The sequence below is a fragment of the Cherax quadricarinatus genome, chromosome 4, assembly GCF_038502225.1.
Source record: "Cherax quadricarinatus isolate ZL_2023a chromosome 4, ASM3850222v1, whole genome shotgun sequence".
NCBI lineage: Eukaryota > Metazoa > Arthropoda > Malacostraca > Decapoda > Parastacidae > Cherax > Cherax quadricarinatus.
Genome location: NC_091295.1, coordinates 35,521,839 through 35,540,942, shown reverse-complemented (window position 1 = coordinate 35,540,942; position 19,104 = coordinate 35,521,839). Strand labels below are relative to the sequence as shown.

The window sequence follows — 19,104 nt, the reverse complement described above, 5'->3', positions numbered from 1 at the left end:
TCCTAAAGCCTCCTTGTTCATCTGCTATCCTATTCTCCGTCTTACTCTTAATTCTTTCAATAATAACTCTACCATACACTTTACCAGGTATACTCAACAGACTTATCCCCCTATAATTTTTGCACTCTCTTTTGTCCCCTTTGCCTTTATACAAAGGAACTATGCATGCTCTCTGCCAATCCCTAAGTACCTTACCCTCTTCCATACATTTATTAAATAATTGCACCAACCACTCCAAAACTATATCCCCACCTGCTTTTAACATTTCTATCTTTATCCCATCAATCCCGGCTGCCTTACCCCCTTTCATTTTACGTACTGCCTCACGAACTTCCCCCACACTCACAACTGGCTCTTCCTCACTCCTACAAGATGTTATTCCTCCTTGCCCTATACACGAAATCACAGCTTCCCTATCTTCATCAACATTTAACAATTCCTCAAAATATTCCCTCCATCTTCCCAGTACCTCTAACTCTCCATTTAATAACTCTCCTCTCCTATTTTTAACTGACAAATCCATTTGTTCTCTAGGCTTCCTTAACTTGTTAATCTCACTCCAAAACTTTTTCTTATTTTCAACAAAATTTGTTGATAACATCTCACCCACTCTCTCATTTGCTCTCTTTTTACATTGCTTCACCACTCTCTTAACCTCTCTCTTTTTCTCCATATACTCTTCCCTCCTTGCATCACTTCTACTTTGTAAAAACTTCTCATATGCTAACTTTTTCTCCCTTATTACTCTCTTTACATCATCATTCCACCAATCGCTCCTCTTCCCTCCTGCACCCACTTTCCTGTAACCACAAACTTCTGCTGAACACTCTAACACTACATTTTTAAACCTACCCCATACCTCTTCGACCCCATTGCCTATGCTCTCATTAGCCCATCTATCCTCCAATAACTGTTTATATCTTACCCTAACTGCCTCCTCTTTTAGTTTATAAACTTTCACCTCTCTCTTCCCTGACGCTTCTATTCTCCTTGTATCCCATCTACCTTTTACTCTCAGTGTAGCAACAACTAGAAAGTGATCTGATATATCTGTGGCTCCTCTATAAACATGTACATCATGAAGTCTACTCAACAGTCTTTTATCTACCAATACATAATCCAACAAACTACTGTCATTTCGCCCTACATCATATCTTGTATACTTATTTATCCTCTTTTTCTTAAAATATGTATTACCTATAACTATATATACATTATATATATATATATATATATATATATATATATATATATATATATATATATATATATATATATATATATATATATTCAACAAGTTGGCCCTCTCCCACCGAGGCAGGGTCACCCAAAAAGAAAATACTTTCATCATTCAACACTTTCACCTCACTCACACAATCAGCGTCTTTGCAGAGGCGCCCAGATACAACAATTTAGCAGCATATGTAAAAATATATAACATACCCCTCCAAACTGCCAATATCCCAAACCCCTCCTTTAAAGTGCAGGCATTGTACTTCCCATTTCCAGTACTCAAGTCCGGCTATATAAAAATAACCAGTTTCCCTGAATCCCTTCACTAAATATTACCCTGTTCACACTCCAACAGCTCGTCAGGTCCCCAAAACCATTCGTCTCTATTCACTCCTATCTAACACGCTCACACATGCTTGCTGGAAGTCCAAGCCCCTCGCCCACAAAACCTTCTTTACCCCCTCCCTCTACCCCGCCTTCCTTCCCCAGTAGATTTATACGCTCTGCAAGTCATTCTACTTTGCTCCACTCTCTCTAAATGACCAAACCACCTCAACAGCCCCTCTTCAGCCCTCTAATACTTTTAGTAACTCCACACCTCATCCTAATTTCCATACTACGAATTCTCTGCATAATATTTACACCATACATTGCCCTTAGATAGGACATCTCCACTGCCTTCAGCCGCATCCTCGCTACAGCATTTACAACACATGCTTCACACCCATATAAGAGTGTTGGTACCAATATACTCTCGTACATTCCCTTTTTTGCCTTCATGGATAACGTTCTTTGTCTCCACATATACCTCAACGCACCACTCACCTTTTTTTCTTTATCAATTCTATGGTTAACCTCATCCTTCATAAACCCATCCGCTGACACGTCAACTCCCAAATATTTGAAAACATTCACTTCTTCCATACTCCTTCCCTCTAATGTGATATCCAATTTTTCTTTACATCGTTTGATACCCTCATCACCTTATTCCTATCTGTATTCACTTTCAACTTCCTACCTTTACACACCCTCCCAAACTTGTCCACTAACCTTCGCAACTTTTCTTTAGAATCCCCCAGAACCACAGTATCATCAGCAAAAAGTAACTGTGTCAACTCCCATTTTGTATCTGATTCCCCATAATTTAATCCCACCCCTCTCCCTAACACCCTAGCATTTACTTCTTTTACAGCCCCATCTATAAATATATTAAACAATCATGGTGACATTACACATCCCTGTCTAAGACCTACCTTTACCAGGAAGTAATCTCCCTGTCTCCTACACACCCTAACCAGAGCCTCACTATGCTCATAAAAACTCTTTACAGCATTTAGTAACTCTCTATTCCATATACTTGCAACATCTGCCACACTGCTCCCCTATCCACTTTATCACATGCCTTTTCTAAATTCATAAATGCAATGAAAACTTCCCTACGTTTATCTAAATACTGTTCACATATATACTTCAATGTAAACACCTGATCTGCACATCCCCTACCCATTCTAAAGCCTCCTTGAGACACTTCTGCAACGTTTGGGAATCTTTACTGAGGAAACGTTTTGCTAGCCAGTGGCTTCTTCAGTCCAATACACACAAAACCGGCGGAAGATGAGCAGTTTGAGGTAATCAGTCCTTCATCCTGGAGTCGGTGTGTTCAGTCCATCAATGAGAAAAGAACAGCATATGCATATATAGCAGAGTCAGGTGAGCAGGAGGAGGCGGAGTCACAGTGGTGTTGCACACCTGACATCAGAAGTGTGTTTTGTCTTTCAGTCCCACCCCCCTTTCCCTGTGTTTTTGATCCCACATCCTTGTGGATCATTAGCTCTCCTCCAGTGTTCCATTTCTACTACTATTACTACTGCCTCGCTTCACTCTACTTTCAATCTCTTATGCCACTACCACTACTCCCCTACCTACTATTTCCACTACCAGCATTACATCTACCACTAGTTAGTTTAATATGTTTATTATGCACCCCATATCCATCCTGTGGGCGGTAGTCAAAAGATTACAGAGGTACATAATTGGTCCAGGGACTGGACTCCAAAGTTTTGATAGCTGAGCAAGTTACAGAGGTAGTGAACTCACAATTTACAAAGGTAATGAACTCACAAGTTACAAAGGTAATGAATCCTGTAAGAATGGTTACTTACGTTTATACATGGCTACAATCATGAACAAATTATAGAGTACTGAGCAATTCACACTTCCACACCCGGTCACAACTGTAATGAGTTATTGGTGCAAATATTGTTTGTTGAGTCACACACACACACTCACAATACACACACACACACACACACACACACACACACACTTTTAGTTAGTTTAATATCTTTATTATGCACCCCATACCAATCCTGTGGGCGGTAGTCAAAAGATTACAAAGGTACATAATGGGTCCAGGGACTGGACCCCAAAGTTATGATAGCTGAACTAGTTACAAAGGTAATGAACTCCAGGTAGATCTGATCACAATCATGGAAAGTTACACAGGTAATGAAACAGCCTCACTCCTATACATGGTTACAGTCATGAACAAATTACAAAGTAATGAACCACTGATACGTCCACACCTGGTCACAATTGTAATAGTTATAAATACAAATATTAAGTGGATCATACATCCACACTAGCGCGCGCGCGCACACACACACACACACACACACACCCGAGGGCGCACGCACGGACATATGCACACGGGAGTACAAATATATGCATACACACAAGCACGAACACACACACACACACACACACGCACACACACACCCGCACACACACCCGCACACACACCCACACCCACACACACACACCCTCACACACACCCACACACACACCAACTGGCTCCTTGAGTTTAACCCTGCCAAATGCAACGTCATGAAGATTGGGGAAGGGCAAAGAAGACCGCAGACACAATATAGTTTAGACGGCCAAAGTCTGCAAACCTCACTCAAGGAAAAAGATCTGGGGGTGAGTATAACACCGAGCATATCTCCCGAGGCGCACATCAATCAGATAACTGCTGCAGCATACGGGCGCCTGGCAAACCTACGGATAGCATTCCGATACCTCAGTAAGGATTCGTTCAAGACTCTGTATACCATTTACGTCAGGCCCATACTGGAGTATGCAGCACCAGTTTGGAATCCACACCTAGTCAAGCACGTCAAGAAATTAGAGAAAGTGCAAAGGTTTGCAACAAGACTAGTCCCAGAGCTACGGGGATTGTCCTACGAAGAAAGGTTGAGGGAAATCGGCCTGACGACACTGGAGGCAAGGAGGGTCAGGGGAGACATGATAACGACATATAAAATACTGCACGGAATAGACGAGGTGGACAAAGACGGGATGTTCCAGAGATGGGACACAGGCACAAGAGGTCACAATTGGAAGTTGAAGACTCAGATGAATCAAAGGTAACATTCATTGACAACTGGGACCTCTTCTATGGCAGAAATGACATGTATGCTAGAGATGGGGTTCACTTATCTAGGTGTGGGGTGGGAGCACTGGCAACTGCAGTGGAGGGAGCAGTTAGGACTTTAAACTAGGAATAGTTAGTGGTATGGGTTTTGGCAGGAAAACAGTGAAGTCCCAGTGTAGTAATATTACGAGTTCTAGGGGATCTAGTAATAATAAGAACGAGATAGATATTGAAAAGCCAGGGACCTTGGGTGATAAGGACAGTAATAGGTTTAGTAGAAAAATAGAAATGAGCAGGAAGGGTAAAGAGAAAGGAGTCTTTCAATGTTTATTATGCTAATTGCCGTAGTGCTAGGAATAAGATGGACGAGTTGAGATTAGTTGCTAGTGTAGGTAACATTGATGTATTTGCCTTAACTGAGACGTGGTTTAATTCAAAAAGTCGGGACATGCCTGCGGAATGTCATATTCAGGGTTTTAAATTGTTCCAAGAAGATAGAAGTATTGGGAGGGGGGGTGGGGTGGCATTGTATGTCCGAGATCGCTAGAACTGTTGCATAAAAACGGGTATTAAGTCTGAAGTAACACATACAGAGTCTGTTTGGATAGAATTTTCAGAGGGGCATGAAAAACTGATTTTAGGAGTGATATACCGTCCCCCAAACTTAGATAGGGACCAAGGGAGACTACTATGGGAGGAAATTCTTAGGGCCACAAGACACGATAATGTAGTAATTCTAGGAGACTTTAACTTTAGTCACATTGATTGGAATTTCTTGACTGGGAATTTAGAATTATACTTCTTAGAAGTAGTTCAGGATTGTTTTTTAAAGCAGTCTGTGACAGAACCTACAAGGGGTAATAACCTGCTTGACTTAGTTATGGCAAACAATGAATCCCTTGTTAATAATTTAGAAATTTCAGAGGAACTGGGTACTAGCGACCACAAATCAATTACATTTAGCATTGAATGGAAGTACGATAGTAGCGATAACTCAGTAACAGTCCCAGATTTTCGCTTAGCCGATTACGATGGGCTTAGAGAACACTTATCATCTGTTGACTGGGGTAACGAAGAGAGCTATCAATATGACAGTTTTCTGAACACTATACATGCTGCTCAAAGAGCGTTTATCCCATATAAAGAAATTAGATCAAATAGAAATGACCCAAAATGGATGAATAATAGGCTCAAATATCTACGAGGGCATAAGAAAGGAATTTATAGGCGTATCAAAAGAGGTGAGGGTCATCTTATGAATCAGTATATTGACATTAAGAGGGACATTAAAAAGGGGATAAGAAAAGCTAAAAGGGACTATGAAATTAAAGTTGCTAGGGATTCTAAAACTAACCCAAAAAGTTTTTTCCAGGTCTATAGAACAAAAGTTAGAGATAAGATAGGTCCCCTTAAAAATAACTATGGGCACCTTACTGACAAAGAGAATGAAATGTGCTTGATTTTAAATAATTATTTTCTCTCAGTTTTTACACAGGAAGACACTAACAATATTCCAGTAATTAATTTTTACAGTGGGCTAGAAGAAGATAAATTATGTAACATCACAGTCACTAGTGAGATGGTTGTGAAGCAGATAGACTGAAGCAAAATAAGTCGCCGGGTCCTGATGAGGTTTTTTCAAGGGTTCTTAAGGAATGCAAAATGGAACTCTGTGAACCATTAACTAATATTTTTAATTTATCTCTTCAAACAGGTGTAGTGTCTGATATGTGGAAGATGGCTAATGTAACTCCTATTTTTAAAACAGGGGACAAGTCATTACCGTCAAATTACCGCCCAATAAGCCTGACCTCAATTGTAAGCAAATTACTAGAGTCAATTATAGCTGAGATTATAAGAAGCCATCTCGATAAGCATAGCTTGATTAATGATACTCAGCATGGATTCACAAGAGGCCGGTCTTGTCTAATTTATTAACTTTCTTCAGTAAAGCTTTTGAGGCTGTTGACCACAATAAAGAATTTGATATTATTTACTTAGATTTTAGTAAGGCTTTTGATAGAGTTCCGCACCATAGACTGTTAAAGAAAGTGGCAGCTCTTGGCATTGGGGGAAGGGTGCTCTCGTGGATCGAGTCATGGCTCACTGACAGGAAGCAGAGAGTGTCCATAAATGGGGTTAAATCCGAGTGGGGATCTGTAACAAGTGGCGTTCCACAGGGATCAGTCTTGGGCCCGTTGTTGTTTATAATATATATCAATGATCTTGATGAGGGAATTACTAGTGATATGAGCAAATTCGCCGATGACACAAAGATAGGTAGGATAATTGATTCAAACGTAGATGTTATGGAACTTCAGGAGGATTTAAACAAACTCTATTCTTGGTCAGAAAAGTGGCAGATGCAGTTCAATGTAGATAAATGCAAGGTTCTGAAGCTTGGGAGTGCCCATAACCCTAGTACTTATAAGTTAAATAATGTAGAACTTAGCCATACAGATTGCGAAAAGGACTTGGGGGTTATGGTGAGCAGCAACCTTAAACCAAGACAGCAATGCCTAAGCGTACGTAATAAGGCAAATAGATTACTGGGATTTATATCAAGAAGTGTAAGCAACAGAAGTCCAGAGGTCATACTGCAGCTTTATACATCATTAGTAAGGCCTCACCTAGATTATGCAGCTCAGTTCTGGTCTCCGTATTACAAAATGGACATAAATTCGTTAGAAAACATTCAGCATAGGATGACTAAATTAATACATAGCATTAGAAATCTTCCTTATGAAGAAAGATTGAAGACTCTTAAGTTACATTCACTTGTTAGACGAAGAATGAGGGGAGACCTGATCGAAGTGTATAAGTGGAAGATAGGTATTAATAAAGGGGATATTAATAAGGTCTTGAGGATGTCTCTCCAAGAGAGAACCCGCAGTAATGGATTTAAATTAGATAAGTTTAGATTTAGAAAGGACATAGGAAAGTATTGGTTTGGAAATAGGGTAGTTGATGAGTGGAACAGTCTACCTAGTTGGGTTATTGAGGCTGGGACTTTGGGTAGTTTCAAATCTAGGTTGGATAAGTACATGAGTGGGAGGGGTTGGATTTGAGTGGGACTTTCACATCAGAGCTTATTTCTTGGGTGGCATTGAAAATTGGGTTGGGCAAATGTTTTGTTAGTGGGATGAATTGTAAAGGACCTGCCTAGTATGGGCCAGCAGGCCTCCTGCAGTGTTCCTCCTTTCTTATGTTCTTATGAAGTATTTCTTCAGTCATAGAGTAGTCAAGCCGTGGAATAGCCTAGAAAGTGAAGTAGTGGAGGGGGGAACCATACATAGTTTTAAGGCGAGGTATGATAAAGCTCATGGAGCAGGGAGAGAGAGGACCTAGTAGCAATCAGTGAAGAGGCGGGGCCAGGAGCTGTGACTCGACCCCTGCAACCACAAATAGGTGAGTACACACACACACACACACACACACACACACACACACACACACACACACACACACACACACACACACACACACACACACATACACATGGTAATGCATTATTTACAGCTAGCAAAGTCAGGGTATTTCTCCAGAATGGTCTGTAATATACCACTGTGGATAAAATACTTTGCCATTTCTTGAACATTTCTGAGTGAGTTGTTTCTAAATTCATTAATCTGGTCACACTCCAGTACATAATGACGCAAGGTGTGACAATAGTCCATCTGGCAAAGTTTACATTTCGTTTGGTCTACATCTGGTGGTGGTGATTTAACCTGCCATAGATACTTGTAACCCAGCCGGAGCCGGGCAGTAGTGACATCCAAGAGTCTGCTTATCTTGTTGGATGCACCATAGACATGTGGCTCCTCCTGCATGATGGAATGATACCACTATCATCTCCACTTCTGTATTTCTTCCTCTTCTCTTTGTCCCGTCCCTGCCCTCCTCTCGTACATATTCTGGAAGAGGGTGAGGGGGGTGTGAAGAAAGGTGAGGAGTGTGAAATATGTGTTAACTAACCTATCTCGACGTAAGGGCTGAAGGGAAGGACGAGTGCGATGACGAGGGCACCGTGGGAGGCCAGTTTAGCGTGTATATCCGTGAGGAGGGTCCTGGGAGTGTCGCAACGGTCAAGCAGATTCAGGCAGGTGACCACATCGTACTCAGCGTCTTCCACATCCTTCATCCATGACCAAGCATCCAGTACCCTGTTGACGTATAACAAGACTTTTTAAAGAATGAACGAGCAGTCAACTCCCGATCTACAGCTCATTAGTCTGTCAGACTTACTAATGAACATACTACTTACAATATAAATCACAAGTTTTTTACAGCACTTAAAAAAATCCTGCTTGTAATGTGTGGATGCTTGTGGCTCAGTTGATAGCGTTCTGAGTTCAAACACTGAGGAACCATCAATCGATCGGGTTACGAGTGAAACGTTGGGCATATTTCATCACAGCTGCTGCCCTGTTCACCTAGCAGTAAATGGGTACCTAGGTCTTAATCAACTGTTCTGGGTCGTACCCTAGGGAAGAAGATTAAAGGACCCCAATGAAAATAAGACAGTCCCCGATGAAGCACCGACTTTACTGGATTATCCTGAGTGGCTAATCATCCGGGTTAAAAATCCCACCAAGGGTGTGTTTCTTCCTGTAGCCAGTACGGCTTAGTGATCAGTGCGTCCATTCTTCAAAAAGTTACAAAGATTCTGAATTTTCGAACGCATATAACAATGCAACAGTGAAACAAGAATACCTTCAGTTACATAGCGTGAATGTCTTGCGCTTAATAGACGGACTACCAATCCCACATGGGTTAGCTCTTCAAATACATGAAAACGCCTTTAAACAATGAACTGGTAACCCAGCCCAAAACCTCAGATATAACCAACAGCTCCCCTCAGCGGGATATTAGACTATGAAATGAAGGTTAAGAGAAACTTTTCCTGAAAAATAAACCACCCTCCCTTATATTCCCTGCGGTGTCACCATCTACGAAATAACTCCAGATTGGCACTGAGTGCCTGAGATGGCCAGGAACATTGAACTAAAGCGATTCGGAGCACAACACTCCATGCTGGGAATGCTATGCATATACCCACTTCGCCAAAGACAGCCCACTGATGGAAAACAGACACTGCTCCAACTGTGGCACTGGAAGACACACTCATAAGGTCTGCACCTCCACCTCTCAACCGAAATATCTAGACCTCAAAAGTGATCATCACACTCTTGCAGCTAAGTGCCCTTGCAGGAAGGAAATCGTCAAACGAAAAGAACTCGAGAACCAAAAGAAAAACAACTCCACCAGGACCCCAACTTAAGCTGCAATCACCAGACTTCAAGATGACACTCAAAGAATGTTGCAAGTTCCCCAACAGCCTACTTCTGCCAGCAACTTGATTTCAACACTTCCAGACGGCACTCTCACCAAGATCATGTGCTGCATGATTTATGCCCACTGTCGTTTTATATGACCCTGGTGGGTTTAGCGCTTAGTCTTGATTGTAATAATATGCCCATTATTAAAAATCGCACTGTCAGGCCAGGAGTCCATCTCCCAACCAAACAAGAGCCTTTGTCGGCGATCGTAATAATAAAGCAAAGTCTCTTGTGAAGGCTTACTCAGCCCTGCAACAACTTCAGACAGTATTACCAAGGCTGGCTCCTCCTCAGGAAAATTAATGAATAGAAAAAGAAATAATAATTCACAAAGATAAACACTTTATTATTTAGTAATGCAAAAATAAAACAGTGAAACATGAAGGTGTATCCTATTTGAAAGAAAAATGAAAAATGAAATGAAAAAATGACATTTGAATTCAACGTTAATATATACAGTTAAAATGGGGTGTCTGGTGGAGGTTGACACCGCCTTGTAGAAATTGTAGCCATTACTGATGATGTGGGGGGGGGGGGGTCACAGGTGTTGGTGACAACCCAATGGCTAGTTCTTCACAGAATCTATAGCCTTGAATAGTCAGTCCAGATGACAGGAAAGCAGGTTCTTTACCACTACAAAGATGAGGGGTTGTTGTCTGCTGTTGCCTACATTTCGCTGCCTGGATGAGGTAGAGTGCGGTCGCGCTTTGCACCCCTCTACTGTTTTCCCAGACGAGCTACTCAGTCAACAACATGGCGCCAGGTGTGCGCAGGAGAGTGAATACTGTGGGCATTGAACTCATTAGTGGGGCTTTAACGCCTACATCAGTCGATGTGTTATTGCCCAAAATTATAAGAGAGACATACGGCATCAGAGACGAGGATTTGTATGGAGTGGCACTGAACGGTGTTTATAGAATATTCGTGAAGGTGCTAACTGCTCAAGTATACGAGGCGTTGGTGGATCATTACCAAGATGTCAGCATTAACGTAACACCGGCAGTGAGGGTCAAGTTGACGGATGTATCACGACATTATTCGTGGGTCAAGCTCCGCAACGTGCCTTTTGAGGCTGATGAAGTAGATATTCGAAATGTTTTCGAACGTTATGGAACTGTACATCTAGCCCAACCTGGCAAATGGGCAAAAAGAGCTTACACAGGATTTCCTGAGGGTTCTTTCAATCTCAAGATGACGCTAAGGCATCCTATACCCTCGTATGTATATCTCGAGGAGTTTCGAACCCAGGTAATGGTAGCATATGCGGGGCAGAGACGTACGTGCCGACTGTGTGGCGAATATGACCATATGGCAGCAGACTGTGGCAAGCGGAATATGGCTCCTGGGCCGGCAAGGGGCGGAGCATCTGTGCATGAGAAACCGATGCCTAAGGAAGAACGGTGGCAAGGAGGAGGGCGTGGTCGCATGTGGAGTGAAGAGGTGGTGGCTCCTCCTGTGGAATCGGAAGGAGAAGTGGTGATCCATGAATCACCTGGCCCATCAACAGTACAGTTGTCAAGTGAGGAGGTGCAGGTGGGCGCAGCAGTGAAAGCTATTGAGGAGGAGTTGGAGACGGTGATACAGGCTATGTTACAGTCTAAGGAGGTGGAGAGTCACAGCGAGCAGGAACCTGGGATCAGGGCAGAAGGTGTGTGTGGGAGGGGGAGGATCAGGTGGCACCTGTGATGGACAGTGCGAGTGCCATGGAAGGACATGGAGACGGATTAAGGGTGGTAGAGGTGGAAGTCCATTGTGCTGGCTCCCAGGACTCAGATATGGAAGCTGAGGGAGCTACAAGGAAAAGGGCAGCAGCGTCAGATTCGGACGATGTTCTGATGCCGGTGCAAAGGCCAGCGAAAAAGACATGGGGTTATGGTACCCAGAGTGACTCTAAGAGGGCCACAACAGAAGGGGGGGGGATAGTTGGGAAGGAGAGTTGAGCATGTGGCAAAGGCAATGCCCAGGGAAATGGTCTGAAAGGGAAGAGTCTTGACATGAGGCGGGGAGGGAAACCTTAAACCGGCCTCATGTGTGTAACAATAAATATTAATGGTCTGTGTAATGGTGTTAAACGTGAGTGCTTCAGGATGTTTTTGAATAGGTACAAGGTTGACGTAGCTTTTGTGCAGGAGCACAATTTTAAGCTTGGTCGTGAATTAGTGGTGCCTGGGTATCAGGCTTATGTGTTGCCGTCTGAGCGTTTAAAAGGAGGAGTGGGTGTGTTGATCAGGGAGGCGAGCCCGTTTGTATTGCACAGGAAAGAGGGGGGGAGGGGGAGAGTATTACGTGTGGAAGGATGGTGGATGGGAGAGAGAGTGGCGTTTGTGTGTGTGTATGCCCCAGCAGAAAGTGACGTGAAAGTAAAGATGGATTTTGTGCGGGAGGAGCTTGTGTACTACCTACGCACGTTACCGGCTGTGGCGATTGGGGGGGGGATTGGAATTGTGTAGTTAAGAGGGCAGACGTGGAACCCAGAGGAGCGGGATATTTTTCCTCAGTCTTGGGGGGCCTGCTTAGAGATCTTCAGTTACGTGATGCTTTCGGGGGAGGTTTGTGGGAGGTGGAACATACGTTTATAAGACTGGGATATGCGGCTCGTTTGGACAGGTTATATTTATCACAGAGGGTTTCGGTAGAGTCTTTTAAAACTATTGAGATGGTGTCTTCCGATCATAGGGCGGTATTAGTGGAGGTGGGGTGGGATGCTTTGGCTCGTAGGCAGGGAAGTTACTGGAAACTGAACACGATGGTTTTGGGGGATAGGGAGGGAGTGGAAGGTTTTGCAGTATTTTGGGAACAGCTCTGTGCAGACAGAAGGACTGAGGAGGATGTGGTAGGATGGTGGGATAGTGTGGCTAAGGTAAGAATACGTCAATTTTATGTGAGGGAGGGCAAACGCATTAATCAATTGCGGTATGGTTTGTCAAATTATTTAGAATCTAGATTACGGGATTGTTACGAGGGGGGGCGGTGGCCGGGGTGTACCCAGTGGAGGATATACACATGTTGAAGGAAAGGATAAGGGATTTGCAAGAAGAACGGTTTGCGGCGGTACGGGTACAGGCGGGGTTGGACGAAGTACTCTGGGGCGACAAGCCATCGGCTTGTGTGCTGCGAGGACAGAAGGTACGACAGCGAACGACTACAATACCGGGATTGCAAGTCATTTCTTCGGTGGGGGGTTTTAGAGAGGGTCAGGTATTAAGGGAAACCACGGGGATGAGTGCATATGCAGATAGATGGTTTGAGGAATACGGGAAAAGTAGTGGGGTGGATGGAGAGGTTCTTGGGCAGGTATGTGAGTATGTGCCGTGCAAACTGGGGAGGAGTGATCGGGAGGCACTGGGTGGGGTCATTGAGGAGGAGGAAATATGGAGAGCCCTTATGGACATGAGGAAGGGAAAGGCACCCGGGATCGATGGTTTACCAAGCGAATTTTATGTACAGCACTGGGGTCTGCTTAGGGGTTTCCTAGTAGGGTTAATGAATGCCATGAAAGAAGGAGGTAAGATGGGAGAATCGCAGGCAACGGCGGTGGTGGTGTTGGTCCCGAAGGGTAAACAGCAGAGTACCCTTCGGGATTACCGAGCCATTTCGTTGCTTTGTGCTGATTATAAATTGTTCGTGAAAATTCTTGGGAATCGGCTTAAATGTGTTGTGGGGAGGGTCGTGTTTGAGTCTCAGTTTGGGTTACCTGGTAGGTCGATGGGCGAGGGCCAAGGGATCATAAAGGGGTTCCTGGAGGACATGGAAAGGGAAAGAGGGGCGTTGGTGGCGTTGGATTGGCAAGGGGCTTATGACAGGGTGGAAAGAAAGGCTTTGAGGGATATTCTCCTACGACAGGGGTTTGGCGAAGAAATAGTGGGGTGGGTGGATACGTTGTACTCAAACGCGAAGGTAAGGGTGCAAATCAATGGGTGTGTGGGGGAGGGAGTCAACATGGAGCGGGGTCTTCGGCAGGGATGTCCATTATCACAACTATTGTTTGCATGTGTTCAGGATCCCTTTTATAGGATGGTGGAGGATCGTCTAAGGACAGGGGGGGGGATGGTGAGCAGAAGCCTTGGCCTGGTTTGGTGGGCTATGTTGATGATACAACTATTTTGGTGAGTGAGGAGACACGGTTAGGACTTTTGGGGGAAGTTGTACACAATTTTGGGAGAGCTACTGGGATGAAGGTAAATCTGGAAAAGTTAATAATAATGGGTGGGGCTGGGAGAGTGGGCAGGTTGATTAGAATGGGGATGTGAAGTTGTGCAGCGGCGGACCGGGAGTCTGAAAATCTGCAGTGTCATGTATGAAACTGACCTGAGTGCTGCCAGGGTTAACAATTCGAATAGGATGGTGGAACAGGTGCAGCGACGTTTGGGAATGTTGTGACCTCACCATTTAACCCTTAGGCAACGTGCAATTGTCATCAATGTATTACTATATAGTAAAGTCTGGTTTGTTTCGGCTGTGATGCCGTTAACAGGAACGGCGATCACGAGTATTCTTAGAATGGTGTTCAAATTTTTGTGGGGTTCAGGGTGCAACTGGTTGCGAAGGGAGGTAGTGACATTGCCGGTATGTAGGGGAGGGTTGGGTTTGTTGGACTTGAGAAAGCGTGTGAAATGTGTGTTTATTAAGAGGGAAGTGATGAGTGCAGGTGGATGGAGGGGGGGTCAGCTAGATAAGGTACATGCTCACCTGAGGAAATGGTATGGAGGGGCGGAAATGAAGGAATGTGAAACAGTGTTACGTGCCTTAGTGTTAGCCAGGGAACCGGGAAAAGTAAAGGTGGGAACTTTGTGTAAATTGTTAGAGGGACATGTAGTGGCGCCGGTTGAAGGGATCTACCCCATGTATGCATGGGATGTAATATGGCGAAGATTTAGTAAATTAAGGATACGACCTAGGACGCGTGAGGTTATGTATCGTTTCCTGCATGGGATTTTGCCAACGGGAGCGATGCTCCGAGATAGGAGGGTTATCGAGGGTGGGGGTGTAGCAGATGCAGTGGGGAAGAGACTGCGTATCATGTTGTCTATTTTTGTGAAGGTTTGGAGTGCATCAGGGTATGGATGAGTAAGGTAGTGGTGAGGGTGGGGGGTCAAGGTGTGTCGGTATTGCGAGCGTTGAGTCTTGATATGAGTGGTGTGGATGAGGGTGTGGTAAGGGGTTTAGCATATGTAATCGTGGACTACATATATGTTTTGTGGGGTATGAGGGGGAAGGAGGGTGGGGATGTGCTGAGAAGGACTTTGGCGGCGACGTTTTATCGAACTTTGTGTCGCAATAGAGACATTTTTGGGAAAAGGTGGGATGAGGTTTTTTCTGAGGGTTATAGAGGACTAACAATAGGGAATTTATTGGCGTTATAAGGGGCTTTAACTGCCGGGGTGAGTAGGTTGGTAAAAAGGGGGAGGGGGGTTCAGGGGTATTCAACGGGCTCACCTCCTTGGGTGTGCAGTGATGGGTGATTGGGTGTGATTGGAGGTACTCGTGTGGGACTAGATGAGAGGTTGTGAAAGATTAGTTTTGCTTAGCTCCCTTGATGGGGAAGGTGTAAATACCAGTTTAAATATATAACATTTATTAATATATAACCTATACATTATATAACATGAATATTTTCTTGGGTAGCGTATTAGGTTCCGCTTGTACTGGTCTTGCAACTGAATTTTAACTTTTCCTGAGAGGGTATTCCTTTCACTATGGTTCCTTGAAGCACTGAGTTATTTTTGCAATTTTTGTAACGTGTTCCTGCATCAGTTTTGAAGTAATTACCTATTATGTAAACATGTGTGGATAAGGATTAGTTCTCTAAATTAATATTTTTGTATATATATTTGTATGTAATACTAGTTAGGCACGTGCTAGAAGGCACAGCGAAAGTATAGTCTTGTGGAATGTGTGTTTCGTTTTGGTAAGTTTGTATGTGACGTGTTAGATGTTATAAGGAGTCTGGTGTTATACTTACTAAAATCATGATGAACCATTTGGATAATACTTTCATGTCCTAGTCTTGGGTTCTTTAAAATATTTACATAGCCTAGTATTGTACCGCTATGTGGCATGTGGTGTATTATCTTGCATTGTGAGCGTGAACTTCACGTTATGTAATGTTGTTTTGAAAGTTTTGTATTTCATGATTGTCAACATTAATAATTGATATTATATTGGTGGTGCATATTACTTCTACTTTTTACGGTGTAAGTGTATAGGAATGTAATGTTTCATATCTGTTCTAGCTGTAAATTTATGCTTTTGTGTCCTGTTGTTCATGCACTACCAACTCTTGGTAAATACTCATTAAGGTTTTGATGAGGTCAGGGTATGACCATTAATTAGGATAATTAATGTATGTTATTTAGAACGGGGACTGTACATATGTTAAGGGGGGGGGGGAGAAGTGTCAGCTGTGTTTCTGCACTGGCAATAATGATTATTGTAAAAGGAGGGTTTGTAGGATGTGTTGTGGGTTATGTATATGGTTGTAATATGGCCATTATCTATGGTGTTTATTTTCTGTACTGGGATTGTGTACTAGAGGTTTTGTAATATCTAGTATGGTTTTTAATTTTATACTCTTATACATTATTGTATTTGTTCTATGTTTTAAATAAAAATATAAAAAAAAAACATCCCTGTGATTCATCTGTGTCTTCAGCTTCCAACTGTGTCCCCTTGTTACTGTGTCCAATCTCTGGAACATCCTGTCTTTGTCCACCTTGTCAATTCCTCTCAGTATTTTGTATGTCGTTATCATGTCCCCCCTATCTCTCCTGTCCTCCAGTGTCGTCAGGTTGATTTCCCTTAACCTCTCCTCGTAGGACATACCTCTTAGCTCTGGGACTAGTCTTGTTGCAAACCTTTGCACTTTCTCTAGTTTCTTCACGTGCTTGGCTAGGTGTGGGTTCCAAACTGGTGCCGCATACTCCAATATGGGCCTAACGTACACGGTGTACAGGGTCCTGAATGATTCCTTATTAAGATGTCGGAATGCTGTTCTGAGGTTTGCTAGGCGCCCATATGCTGCAGCAGTTATTTGGTTGATGTGCGCTTCAGGAGATGTGCCTGGTGTTATACTCACCCCAAGATCTTTTTCCTTGAGTGAGGTTTGTAGTCTCTGACCCCCTAGACTGTACTCCGTCTGCGGCCTTCTTTGCCCTTCCCCAATCTTCATGACTTTGCACTTGGTGGGATTGAACTCCAGGAGCCAATTGCTGGACCAGGTCTGCAGCCTGTCCAGATCCCTTTGTAGTTCTGCCTGGTCTTCGATCGAGTAAATTCTTCTCATCAACTTCACGTCATCTGCAAACAGGGACACCTCAGAGTCTATTCCTTCCGTCATGTCGTTCACAAATACCAGAAACAGCACTGGTCCTAGGACTGACCCCTGCGGGACCCCGCTGGTCACAGGTGCCCACTCTGACACCTCGTGTGTGTGTGTGTGTGTGTGTGTGTACTCAATTGTGGTTGCAGGGGTCGAGACTCAGTTCCTGGCCCCGCCTCTTTACAGATCGCTACTAGGTCCTCTCTCTCCCTGCTCCATGAGCTTGAACATACCTTATTTTAAAGCTATGTATGGTTCCTGCCTCCACTACCTCACTTGCTAGCCTATTCCACATCCTGACTACTCTATGACTGAAGAAATACTTCCTAACATCCCTTTGACTCATCTGGGTCTTCGACTTCCTAGTGTGACCCCTTGTTTCTGTGTCACCTCTCTGGAACATCCTGTCTGTCCACCTTGTCTATTTCACGCAGTATTTTGTATGTCGTTATCGTTTCCCCTAACCCTCCTGTCCTCCAGTGTCGTCACGCCGATTTCCCTTAACCTTTCTTCGGACGACATTTCCTTTAGCTCTGGAACTAACCTTGTTGCAAACCTTTGCACTTTCTCTAGTTTCTTGACGTGCTTGATCAAGTGTGGGCTCCAAACAGGTGCTGCATACTCCAGTATGGGCCTGACGTACACGGTACACCGTGTCTTGAACGATTCCTTACTAAGGTATCGGAACGCTGTTCTCAGGTTTGCCAGACGCCCATATGCTGCAGCAGTTATCTGGTTGATGTGTGCTTCCGGAGACGTGCTCGGTGTTATACTCACCCCAAGATCTTTCTCCTTGAGCAAGGTTTGCAGTCTTTGGCCACCTAGCCTATATTCCGTCGGCGGCCTTCTTTGCCCTTCCCCGATCTTCATGACTGCATTTGGCGGGGTTAAATTCGAGAAGCCAGTTGCTGGACCAGGTGTCCAGCCTGTCCAGGTCTCTCTGAAGTCCTGTCTGATCCTCATCTCATTTAATTCTCCTAATTAACTTCACATCATCTGCGAACAGGGACACTTCCATCATGTCATTCACATGTACCAAAAAAGCACTTAATGTATGTGTGTGTGTGTGTACTCACCTAATTGTACTCATCTAATTGTGGTTGCAGAGGTCGAGACTCAGCTCCTGGCCCCGCCCACTTCTTCGCTGGAAGCTACTAGATCCACTCTCTCCCTGCGCCATGAGCTTTATACTATCTCTTCTTAAAACTATGTACGGATCCTACCCCCACTACATCACTCTCCCGATTCATTGCCTGACAACTCTTTAACTGAAGAAATACTTCCTAACATCCCTATGACTCTTCTGAGTTTTCAGCTTCCAGTCGTGACTCCTTTTTGCTGTGTCCCATCTCTGAAACATCCTGTCCCTATCCACCTTGTCAATTTTTCTTAGTATTTTATATGTCGTTATCATGTCTTCCCTATCCCTCCTGTCCTCCAGTGCCATCAGGATGATTTCCCTTAAACTCTCCTGGTAGGACATACCCCTTAGCTCCGGGACTAGTCTTAATGCAAATCTTTGCAATTTCTTTAATTTCTTGACCTGCCTGACCTGGTGTGGGTTCTATACTGGTGCTGCATACTCCAGTATAAGCCTGACGTACACGGTGTACAGTGTCTTGAATGACTCCTTACTCAGGTTTCGAAAAGCTATTCTTTAGTTTGCCAAGCGTCCATGAGCTGCAGCAGTTATCTGATTGATGTACGCCTCGGATGTGCTCGGTATGACACTCGCCCCAGGAGTAAGGTTTGCAGCCTTTGGCCCCCCTAGCCTGTACTCC

The 19,104-nt window shown here is 43.9% G+C and overlaps 1 protein-coding gene across 1 annotated transcript in view; it reads right to left on the bottom strand.

The window, feature by feature from the left end:
- Positions 1 to 19,104, bottom strand: part of LOC128684579 (protein-L-histidine N-pros-methyltransferase) — a 92,565-nt gene that overhangs the window by 6,967 nt on the left and 66,494 nt on the right. The window contains exon 3 of the mRNA XM_053770877.2: positions 8,642 to 8,829. Within this exon, the coding sequence (XP_053626852.1) occupies positions 8,642 to 8,829 (188 nt within the window). The remainder of the gene's footprint in view (positions 1 to 8,641; positions 8,830 to 19,104) is intronic.